The 12711-nt window shown below is 45.4% G+C and overlaps 1 protein-coding gene across 1 annotated transcript in view; it reads right to left on the bottom strand.

The window, feature by feature from the left end:
- The window catches only part of LOC109881755 (glutamate receptor-interacting protein 1-like), a 142619-nt gene that overhangs the window by 25544 nt on the left and 104364 nt on the right, over nt 1-12711 (bottom strand). Inside the window, 1 exon segment of the mRNA XM_031820760.1 lies at nt 10759-10904. Coding sequence (XP_031676620.1) covers nt 10759-10904 — 146 coding nt within the window.

Genomic DNA, 12711 nt, shown 5'->3' with positions numbered 1-12711 from the left:
CACAGGACAGCACAGTGTCTACCTCCGTCCCTTGGCTTTACAACTCTGTCCCCATGCTGGGACAAGCACTGGTCAGGGTTAGGACCAGGGTTAGGACCAGGGTTAGGACCAGGGTCAGGTTCAGGGTTAGGACCAGGGTTAGGACCAGGGTTAAGACCAGGGTTAAGACCAGGGTCAGGTTCAGGGTTAGGACCAGGGTTAATACCAGGGTTAAGACCAGGGTGAAGACCAGGGTTAAGACCAGGGTTAGGGCCAGGGTTAAGACCAGGGTTAGGGCCAGGGTTAAGACCAGGGTTAGGACCAGGGTTAAGACCAGGGTTAGGACCAGGGTTAGCGCCAGGGTTAAGACCAGGGTGAAGACCAGGGTTAGGACCAGGGTCAGGTTCATGGTTAGGACCAGGACCAGGGTCAGGTTCAGGGTTAGGACCAGGGTTAGGACCCGAGTTAAGACCAGGGTTAAGACCAGGGTTAGGACCAGGGTCAGGTTCATGGTTAGGACCAGGGATAGGGTCAGGGTTAAGACCAGGGTTAGGACCAGGGTCAGGTTCAGGGTTAGGAGCAGGGTCAGGTTCAGGGTTAGGACCAGGGTTAGGGCCAGGGTTAAGACCAGGGTTAAGACCAGGTTTAAGACCAGGGTTAAGACCAGGGTTAGGGCCAGGGTTAATACAAGGGTTAAGACCAGGGTTAAGACCATAGACCATATAGGGTTCGGACCGTTTAGAAATTACAGCATTTTCTGTACATAATCCCCCCATTTTAAGGGACCAAAAGTATTGGGACAAGTTCACTAATAACGGAAGTAGTAAAAAGTGAAGTGTTTAGTCCCGTATCCATAGCAATGACAACATCAAGCTTGTGCCTCAAATTGGTTGGATGCATTTGCTGTTTGTTTTGGTTGTGTTTCAGATTATTTTGTGCCCAATAGAAATGAATGGTAAATAATGCATTGTGTCATTTTGGAGTCACTTTAATTGTATAAATAAGAATAGAATACGTTTTCTAAACACTTCTAAATTCATGTGGATGTTACCATGGTTACGGACAGTCTTGAATGAATCTCAAAATAATGATGAGTGAGAAACTCATTCAACCTCATAGTCATTGTAGCATTTCAAATACAATGTGCTGGAGAACAGAGTGGAGCTAGATAACAGGGTGGAGCTAGATAACAGGGTGGAGCTAGATAACAGGGTGGAGCTAGATAACAGGGTGGAGCTAGATAACAGGGTGGAGCTAGATAACAGGGTAGAGCTAGATAACAGGGTAGAGCTAGATAACAGGGTGGAGCTAGATAACAGGGTAGAGCTAGATAACAGGGTGGAGCTAGATAACAGGGTAGAGCTAGATAACAGGGTGGAGCTAGATAACAGGGTGGAGCTAGATAACAGGGTGGAGCTAAATAACAGTGTAGAGCCAGAACAACAACAATGATCCTTTTGGAGCTCACTGTACGACAGCATGGAGCTAGATAACAGTGTAGAGCTAGATAACAGGGTAGAGCTAGATAACAGGGTAGAGCCAGAACAACAGCAATGATCCTTTTGGAGCTCAGTGTACGACAGCATGGAGCTAGATAACAGTGTAGAGCTAGATAACAGTGTAGAGCTAGATAACAGTGTAGAGCTAGATAACAGGGTAGAGCTAGATAACAGGGTAGAGCTAGATAACAGGGTAGAGCTAGATAACAGTGTAGAGCTAGATAACAGGGTAGAGCTAGATAACAGTGTAGAGCTAGATAACAGTGTAGAGCCAGATAACAGGGTAGAGCTAGATAACAGGGTAGAGCTAGATAACAGTGTAGAGCTAGATAACAAGGTAGAGCTAGATAACAGCATGGAGCTAGATAACAGTGTAGAGAATAAATTCTGTTTTACAATGAAGGCCTACACCGGGCAAGCCGACTAGCATCACCACCCTGGATGGTTCCGACCTAGAATATGTGGACGTCTATAAGTACCTAGGTGTCTGGCTAGACTGCAAACTCTCCTTCCAGACTCATATCAAACATCTCCAATCGAAAATCAAATCAAGAGTCGGCTTTCTATTCCGCAACAAAGCCTCCTTCACTCACGCCGCCAAGCTTACCCTAGTAAAACTGACTATCCTACCGATCCTCGACTTCGGCGATGTCATCTACAAAATGGCTTCCAACACTCTACTCAGCAAACTGGATGCAGTCTATCACAGTGCCATCCGTTTCGTCACTAAAGCACCTTATACCACCCACCACTGCGACTTGTATGCTCTAGTCGGCTGGCCCTCGCTACATATTCGTCGCCAGACCCACTGGCTCCAGGTCATCTACAAGTCCATGCTAGGTAAAGCTCCGCCTTATCTCAGCTCACTGGTCACGATGGCAACACCCATCCGTAGCACGCGCTCCAGCAGGTGTATCTCACTGATCATCCCTAAAGCCAACACCTCATTTGGCCGCCTTTCGTTCCAGTACTCTGCTGCCTGTGACTGGAACGAATTGCAAAAATCGCTGAAGTTGGAGACTTTTATCTCCCTCACCAACTTCAAACATCAGCTATCTGAGAGGCTAACCGATCGCTGCAGCTGTACATAGTCTATTGGTAAATAGCCCACCCTTTCTCACCTACCTCATCCCCATACTCTTTTTATTTATTTACTTTTCTGCTCTTTTGCACACCAATATCTCTACCTGTACATGACCATCTGATCATTCATCACTCCAGTGTTAATCTGCAAAATTTTAATTATTTGCCTACCTCCTCATGCCTTTTGCACACATTGTATATAGACTCCCCCTTTGTTTTCTACTGTGTTATTGACTTGTTAATTGTTTACTCCATGTGTAACTCTTTGTTGTCTGCTCACACTGCTATGCTTTATCTTGGCCAGGTCGCAGTTGCAAATGAGAACTTGTTCTCAACTAGCCTACCTGGTTAAATAAAGGTGTTCTCAACTAGCCTACCTGGTTAAATAAAGGTGTTCTCAACTAGCCTACCTGGTTAAATAAAGGTGAAATAAAAAAATAAAAATAAAAAAACAGGGTAGAGCTAGATAACAGTGTAGAGCTAGATAACAGTATAGAGCTAGATAACAGGGTAGAGCTAGATAACAGTGTAGAGCTAGATAACAGTGTAGAGCTAGATAACAGTGTAGAGCTATATAACAGTGTAGAGCTAGATAACAGGGTAAAGCTAGATAACAGTGTGGAGCTAGATAACAGTGTAGAGCTAGATAACAGTGTAGAGCTAGATAACAGGGTGGAGCTAGATAACAGTGTAGAGCTAGATAACAGGGTGGAGCTAGATAACAGGGTGGAGCTAGATAACAGTGTAGAGCTAGATAACAGCTCCAAGCTAGATAACAGTGTAGAGCTAGATAACAGGGTAGAGCTAGATAACAGTGTAGAGCTAGATAACAGTGTAGAGCTAGATAACAGGGTAGAGCTAGATAACAGTGTAGAGCTAGATAACAGTGTAGAGCTAGATAACAGTATAGAGCTAGATAACAGTGTAGAGCTAGATAACAGGGTAGAGCTAGATAACAGGGTAGAGCTAGATAACAGTGTAGAGCTAGATAACAGTATAGAGCTAGATAACAGTGTAGAGCTAGATAACAGGGTAGAGCTAGATAACAGTGTAGAGCTAGATAACAGTGTAGAGCTAGATAACAGGGTAGAGCTAGATAACAGTGTAGAGCTAGATAACAGTGTAGAGCTAGATAACAGTGTAGAGCTAGATAACAGGGTAGAGCTAGATAACAGTGTAGAGCTAGATAACAGTGTAGAGCTAGATAACAGGGTGGAGCTAGATAACAGTGTAGAGCTAGATAACAGTGTAGAGCTAGATAACAGTGTAGAGCTAGATAACAGTATAGAGCTAGATAACAGTGTAGAGCTAGATAACAGGGTAGAGCTAGATGACAGTGTAGAGCTAGATAACAGTGTAGAGCTAGATAACAGTATAGAGCTAGATAACAGTGTAGAGCTAGATAACAGGGTAGAGCTAGATAACAGTGTAGAGCTAGATAACAGTGTAGAGCTAGATAACAGGGTGGAGCTAGATAACAGCTTCAAGCTAGATAACAGTGTAGAGCTAGATAACAGTGTGGAGCTAGATAACAGTGTGGAGCTAGATAACAGTGTGGAGCTAGATAACACTGTAGAGCTAGATAACAGTGTAGAGCTAGATAACAGCTCCAAGCTAGATAACAGTATAGAGCTAGATAACAGTGTAGAGCTAGATAACAGCATGGAGCTAGATAACAGTGTGGAGCTAGATAACACTGTAGAGCTAGATAACACTGTAGAGCTAGATAACAGTGTAGAGCTAGATAACAGCTCCAAGCTAGATAACAGTATAGAGCTAGATAACAGTGTAGAGCTAGATAACAGCATAGAGCTAGATAACAGTGTAGAGCTAGATAACAGTGTAGAGCTAGATAACAGTGTAGAGCTAGATAACAGTGTAGAGCTAGATAACAGCATGGAGCTAGATAACAGTGTGGAGCTAGATAACACTGTAGAGCTAGATAACAGTGTAGAGCTAGATAACAGCTCCAAGCTAGATAACAGTGTGGAGCTAGATAACAGTGTAGAGCTAGATAACAGTGTAGAGCTATATAACAGTGTAGAGCTAGATAACAGTGTAGAGCTAGATAACAGTGTGGAGCTAGATAACAGTGTAGAGCTAGATAACAGTGTAGAGCTAGATAACAGTGTAGAGCTAGATAACAGTGTGGAGCTAGATAACAGTGTAGAGCTAGATAACAGTGTAGAGCTAGATAACCGTGTAGAGCCAGATAACAGGGTAGAGCTAGATAACAGTGTAGAGCTAGATAACAGTGTAGAGCTAGATAACAGGGTGGAGCTAGATAACAGCTTCAAGCTAGATAACAGTGTAGAGCTAGATAACAGTGTGGAGCTAGATAACAGTGTGGAGCTAGATAACACTGTAGAGCTAGATAACAGTGTAGAGCTAGATAACAGCTCCAAGCTAGATAACAGTATAGACCTAGATAACAGTGTAGAGCTAGATAACAGAATGGAGCTAGATAACAGTGTGGAGCTAGATAACACTGTAGAGCTAGATAACAGTGTAGAGCTAGATAACAGCTCCAAGCTAGATAACAGTATAGAGCTAGATAACAGTGTAGAGCTAGATAACAGCATAGAGCTAGATAACAGTGTAGAGCTAGATAACAGTGTAGAGCTAGATAACAGTGTAGAGCTAGATAACAGTGTAGAGCTAGATAACAGCATGGAGCTAGATAACAGTGTAGAGCTAGATAACAGCTCCAAGCTAGATAACAGTGTGGAGCTAGATAACAGTGTAGAGCTAGATAACAGTGTAGAGCTAGATAACAGTGTAGAGCTATATAACAGTGTAGAGCTAGATAACAGTGTAGAGCTAGATAACAGTGTGGAGCTAGATAACAGTGTAGAGCTAGATAACAGTGTAGAGCTAGATAACAGTGTGGAGCTAGATAACAGTGTGGAGCTAGATAACAGTGTAGAGCTAGATAACAGTGTAGAGCTAGATAACAGTGTAGAGCCAGATAACAGTGTAGAGATAGATAACAGTGTAGAGCTAGATAACAGCATGGAGCTAGATAACAGTGTGGAGCTAGATAACACTGTAGAGCTAGATAACAGTGTAGAGCTAGATAACAGCTCCAAGCTAGATAACAGTATAGAGCTAGATAACAGTGTAGAGCTAGATAACAGCATAGAGCTAGATAACAGTGTAGAGCTAGATAACAGTGTAGAGCTAGATAACAGTGTAGAGCTAGATAACAGTGTAGAGCTAGATAACAGCATGGAGCTAGATAACAGTGTAGAGCTAGATAACAGCTCCAAGCTAGATAACAGTGTGGAGCTAGATAACAGTGTAGAGCTAGATAACAGTGTAGAGCTATATAACAGTGTAGAGCTAGATAACAGTGTAGAGCTAGATAACAGTGTGGAGCTAGATAACAGCTCCAAGCTAGATAACAGTGTAGAGCTAGATAACAGCTCCAAGCTAGATAACAGTGTGGAGCTAGATAACAGTGTAGAGCTAGATAACAGTGTAGAGCTAGATAACAGTGTAGAGCCAGATAACAGTGTAGAGATAGATAACAGTGTAGAGCTAGATAACAGTGTAGAGCTAGATAACAGTGTAGAGCTAGATAACAGGGTAAAGCTAGATAACAGTGTAGAGCTAGATAACAGTGTAGAGCTAGATAACAGTGTAGAGCCAGATAACAGAGTAGAGCTAGATAACAGTGTAGAGCCAGATAACAGTGTAGAGCTAGATAACAGTGTAGAGCTAGATAACAGTGTAGAGCTAGATAACAGTGTAGAGCTAGATAACAGTGTGGAGCTAGATAACAGTATAGAGCTAGATAACAGTATAGAGCTAGATAACAGTATAGAGCTAGATAACAGTATAGAGCTAGATAACAGTATAGAGCTAGATAACAGTGTAGAGCTAGATAACAGTGTAGAGCTAGATAACAGTGTGGAGCTAGATAACAGTATAGAGCTAGATAACAGTGTAGAGCTAGATAACAGCTTCAAGCTAGATAACAGTGTGGAGCTAGATAACAGTGTAGAGCTAGATAACAGTGTAGAGCTAGATAACAGTGTAGAGCCAGATAACAGTGTAGAGCCAGATAACAGGGTAGAGCTAGATAACAGAAGCATCTCAGAGTACGAGTGCTGAACCAGGATGTGATCTCTTATTCATTATGATTTAGTAGGATTTAATTTGTATTTTTTATTTAACATGTATTTCTCTAGGCAAGTCAGTTTAAGAATAAATTCTGTTTTACAATGAAGGCCTACACCGGGCAAGCCTGGAATGAGGGGAGCCAGAGGAGAACCCCTTAACTCTCCTCCCAATGACTGTGGGTGGTGGGAGGAGCCAGAGGAGAAACCCTTAACTCTCCTCCCAGTAACTATGGGTGGTGGGAGGAGCCAGGAGGATAAACCCTTAACTCTCCTCCCAGTGACTATGGGTGGTGGGAGGAGCCAGGAGGAGAAACCCTTAACTCTCCTCCCAGTGACTATGGGTGGTGGGAGGAGCCAGGAGGAGAAACCCTTAACTCTCCTCCCAGTGACTATGGGTGGTGGGAGGAGCCAGGAGGAGAAACCCTTAACTCTCCTCCCAGTGACTATGGGTGGTGGGAGGAGCCAGGAGGAGAAACCTTTAACTCTCCTCCCAGTGACTATGGGTGGTGGGAGGAGCCAGGAGGAGAAACCCTTAACTCTCCTCCCAGTGACTATGGGTGGTGGGAGGAGCCAGGAGGAGAAACCCTTAACTCTCCTCCCAGTGACTATGGGTGGTGGGAGGAGCCAGGAGGAGAAACCCTTAACTCTCCTCCCAGTGACTATGGGTGGTGGGAGGAGCCAGGAGGAGAAACCTTTAACTCTCCTCCCAGTGACTATGGGTGGTGGGAGGAGCCAGGAGGAGAAACCCTTAACTCTCCTCCCAGTGACTATGGGTGGTGGGAGGAGCCAGGAGGAGAAACCCTTAACTCTCCTCCCAGTGACTATGGGTGGTGGGAGGAGCCAGGAGGATAAACCCTTAACTCTCCTCCCAGTGACTATGGGTGGTGGGAGGAGCCAGGAGGAGACGCGTAGCTAAAGTGACAGATACACTCTGCCTGCAACACATTAATATGGGAAGCTCTTTGAGGATGTGTGTGTGTGTGTGTGTGTGTGTGTGTGTGTGTGTGTGTGTGTGTGTGTGTGTGTGTGTGTGTGTGTGTGTGTGTTGTTTAAACACTCCGACTACATTAGTAATAACAGTGAAGGAACCTGATTATCTCTGTTTCATTACAACTTCAATTAGAAATATTTAGTTCCTCGTTCAAACAAATAACCAACGGAACCAAACAGACACTAGACACATAGGGCGCATCCCAAATTACACCCCCCTTTTCCCCTTTCTAGTGCACTACTTTTGACCAGGGCCTATAGGGCCCCTCTAAAGGGAATAGGGTGCCATTTGAGAGACATGGAAACAGATGAATCAGTAAACATGGATGTCTGATGTCAGTTTGATTTCCCCCCCCCCCCCCTCTGTGAGCCGATTGGTTCATCACGTCCCCGTGGGGACGAGTTGGTTGTTAAATGGTCTGATTGAACAAACAAAGCGTTTCATTTGTTCCAATTAAACTAATCTAAGCCTAATATGCGTACAGAGTAATAGCTCTGTGATGATTGGCCGTGGTGGGGTCTCCTGCTGCATTGCGATAGGTTATGGGGAACTGAGAATACTCTTTCAGGAAACGGTGTGGTGGACAGGACTGTGTTATCTCCAGTGGGCTGGGTTTACACAGGAAGCCCAGTTCTTTCAGGAAACGATGTGGTGAGAAGGACTGTGTTATCTCCAGTGGGCTGGGTTTACACAGGAAGCCCCAATTCTTTTGGAAGGTCCCAATCCCATCAGATCTTTTCACATCAAATTATTTTTCAGCTCTGATCTGATTGGTCAAAAGACACATTAGTGAGAAGAAAAAAAATAGATTTGGTCTGCCTGTGTAAACCCAGACATTTTGTTGTAATTTTAATTCTACATTTAAAATTCTACTCATTCTTAATTAGTACCAGTCAAGTCCATAGGGGCTTGGCTCTGTCTCCATGTGCTGTTCTGTCAGACTTCATACTGACCTCATCAACTCCATCATTCAGTCAGTGAGACTGGAAGGAATGAATCAACCATGTGCTGTTCTGTCAGACATCATACTGACCTCATCAACTCCATCATTCAGTCAGTGAGACTGGGAGGAATGAATCAACCATGTGCTGTTCTGTCAGACTTCATACTGACCTCATCAACTCCATCATTCAGTCAGTGAGACTGGGAGGAATGAATCAACCATGTGCTGTTCTGTCAGACTTCATACTGACCTCATCAACTCCATCATTCAGTCAGTGAGACTGGGAGGAATGAATCAACCAAGTGCTGTTCTGTCAGACTTCATACTGACCTCATCAACTCCATCATTCAGTCAGTGAGACTGGGAGGAATGAATCAACCATGTGCTGTTCTGTCAGACTTCATATCAACTCCATCATCCAGTCAGTGAGACTGGGAGGAATGAATCAACCAAGTGCTGTTCTGTCAGACTTCATACTGACCTCATCAACTCCATCATTCAGTCAGTGAGACTGGGAGGAATGAATCAACCATGTGCTGTTCTGTCAGACTTCATACTGACCTCATCAACTCCATCATTCAGTCAGTGAGACTGGGAGGAATGAATCAACCATGTGCTGTTCTGTCAGACATCATATCAACTCCATCATTCAGTCAGTGAGACTGGGGGGAATGAATCAACCATGTGCTGTTCTGTCAGACATCATATCAACTCCATCATTCAGTCAGTGAGACTGGGAGGAATGAATCAACCATGTGCTGTTCTGTCAGACTTCATACTGACCTCATCAACTCCATCATTCAGTCAGTGAGACTGGGAGGAATGAATCAACCATGTGCTGTTCTGTCAGACTTCATACTGACCTCATCAACTCCATCATTCAGTCAGTGAGACTGGGAGGAATGAATCAACCATGTGCTGTTCTGTCAGACTTCATACTGACCTCATCAACTCCATCATTCAGTCAGTGAAACTGGGAGGAATGAATCAACCATGTGCTGTTCAGTCAGACATCATATCAACTCCATCATTCAGTCAGTGAGACTGGGAGGAATGAATCAACCATGTGCTGTTCTGTCAGACTTCATACTGACCTCATCAACTCCATCATTCAGTCAGTGAGACTGGGGGGAATGAATCATTGAATACGACTCGCAATTGAAGCCAAATTTTTAAAAGATTTCTGTCGCTATTTTTGAAATAAATGATGAATGTAATTCCTGGAAATAGAAGGAACATGTTGATGGTGATATCCTAGGGCTGTAGAGATGGGTTGGAGTGAGTGTTAACTCACACGCTTCGTTTTAGGTATGACAGGCCTGGTCAGGTGAATTATATCTAACAAGGACAGTGGTTTTGACTAACAGAGAGGTTGGTACAGTGGTTTTGACTAGCAGAGAGGTTGGGTCAGTGGTTTTGACTACTAGAGAGTTTGGTTCAGTGGTTTTGACTAAAAGAGAGCTTGGGTCAGTGGTTTTGACTAACAGAGAGGTTGGTTCAGTGGTTTTGACTACTAGAGAGGTTGGTTCAGTGGTTTTGACTAACAGAGAGGTTGGTTCAGTGGTTTTGACTAATAGAGAGGTTGGTTCAGTGGTTTTGACTAACAGAGAGGTTGGTACAGTGGTTTTGACTACTAGAGAGGTTGGTTCAGTGGTTTTGACTACTAGAGAGGTTGGTTCAGTGGTTTTGACTAACAGAGAGGTTGGGTCAGTGGTTTTGACTAACAGATAGGTTGGTTCAGCGGTTTTGACTAATAGAGAGGTTGGTTCAGTGGTTTTGACTAACAGAGAGGTTGGTACAGTGGTTTTGACTACTAGAGAGGTTGGTTCAGTGGTTTTCACTAACAGAGAGGTTGGTTCAGTGGTTTTGACTAGCAGAGAGGTTGGGTCAGTGGTTTTGACTAGCAGAGAGGTTGGGTGAGTGATTTTGACTAACAGAGAGGTTGGTTCAGTGGTTTTGACTAACAGAGAGGTTGGTTCAGTGGTTTTGACTAACAGAGGGGTTGGTTCAGTGGTTTTGACTAGCAGAGAGGTTGGGTCCAGTGTGTGTGTGTGTGTGTGTCCAGTGTGTGTGTGTGTGTGTCCAGTGTGTGTGTGTGTGTGTGTGTGTGTGTGTGTGTGTCCAGTGTGTACGCACTACCTGAGTTGTCCTCGTCCTTGCGGATCTTGAGCTTCACCAGTTCTTCACACTGCTGGAGAATCTGAACAGCGTCTTCCATGGAGCAGTTGTCCAGCCGGATGTTATCGATGGCCAGCAGCTTGTCCCCCAGCTCCAGAGTCCCAGTCCTGGGGAGAGGAACACACAGACCAGGGTTTAGAGGTGACCAGCAGCTTGTCCCCCAGCTCCAGAGTCCCAGTCCTGGGGAGAGGAACACACAGACCAGGGTTTAGAGGTGACCAGCAGCTTGTCCCACAGCTCCAGAGTCCCAGTCCTGGGGAGAGGAACACACAGACCAGGGTTTAGAGGTGACCAGCAGCCTGTCCCCCAGCTCCAGAGTCCCAGTCCTGGGGAGAGGAACACACAGACCAGGGTTTAGAGGTGACCAGCAGCCTGTCCCCCAGCTCCAGAGTCCCAGTCCTGGGGAGAGGGACACACAGACCAGGGTTTAGAGGTGACCAGCAGCCTGTCCCCCAGCTCCAGAGTCCCAGTCCTGGGGAGAGGAACACACAGACCAGGGTTTAGAGATGACCAGTCTTATCCCCCAGTTCCAGAGTCCCAGTCCTGGGGAGAGGAACACACAGACCAGGGTTTAGAGATGACCAGTCTTGTCCCCCAGCTCCAGAGTCCCAGTCCTGGGGAGAGGAACACACAGACCAGGGTTTAGAGGTGACCAGCAGCTTGTCTCCCAGCTCCAGAGTCCCAGTCCTGGGGAGAGGAACACACAGACCAGGGTTTAGAGGTGACCAGCAGCTTGTCCCACAGCTCCAGAGTCCCAGTCCTGGGGAGAGGACACACAGACCAGGGTTTAGAGGTGACCAGCAGCTTGTCCCACAGCTCCAGAGTCCCAGTCCTGGGGAGAGGAACACACAGACCAGGGTTTAGAGGTGACCAGCAGCTTGTCCAACAGCTCCAGAGTCCCAGTCCTGGGGAGAGGAACACACAGACCAGGGTTTAGAGGTGACCAGCAGACTCACAGAGACATGTTAACAGGAGGCCTGACAGAGACAAGCTGGTGAAATGAGACTCACAGAGACCTGTTAACAGGAGGCCCTGACAGAGACAAGCTGATGAAATGAGACTCACAGAGACCTGTTAACAGGGAACATAGGGTTTTGATCAAACATAGTGCAATACATAGGGAATAGGGTGCCATTTGGAATGCAGCCCAAGCAGTCATCAGTTTGCTCCCTTCCCTCCCTTCACCAACACAGAGGCAGAATACAGAATACTGTTCAGTTGTTCTCATTCCTCATTTCTCCTCCTGGCTCCTCCCACCACCCATAGTCACTGGGAGGAGAGTTAAGGGTTTCTCCTCCTGGCTCCTCCCACCACCCATAGTCACTGGGAGGAGAGTTAAGGGTTTCTCCTCCTGGCTCCTCCCACCACCCATAGTCACTGGGAGGAGAGTTAAGGGTTTCTCCTCCTGGCTCCTCCCACCACCCATAGTCACTGGGAGGAGAGTTAAGGGTTTCTCCTCCTGGCTCCTCCCACCACCCATAACAGCATTTTATATTCCAATGTAATCCAGAGAAAAAAAACTCATTATTAAAATGACCAATAATCTCTGTTTTTTTTTTACTAATGTCCGAAATGTCTAAATCCTAAAAGGTATAAGGGACAACACCTGCCCATTGACCTGAAAGCCAGGTCATCGTTACGGTAAATACCCGAGTACAAGAGCGGAGAGGAAAAGGTTTATTAACATACCTTCTCTAATAGAGCAGCAGAATATAAACTAGAATCACATCATAACTCCCCAGTGCCTCTCCTCTGTCTCCTTGACAGGGGTAACAAATACCTAGATAGCTCTGTCTCCTTGACAGGGGTAACTAATACCTAGATAGCTCTGTCTCCTTGACAGGGGTAACTAATACCTAGATAGAACAGGACTGGGTGCCTCTCCTCTGTCTCCTTGACAGGGGTAACTAATAC

This window comes from Oncorhynchus kisutch, unplaced genomic scaffold (genome assembly GCF_002021735.2).
Source record: "Oncorhynchus kisutch isolate 150728-3 unplaced genomic scaffold, Okis_V2 scaffold3646, whole genome shotgun sequence".
NCBI lineage: Eukaryota > Metazoa > Chordata > Actinopteri > Salmoniformes > Salmonidae > Oncorhynchus > Oncorhynchus kisutch.
This window is presented reverse-complemented; position numbering and strand designations above follow the sequence as displayed.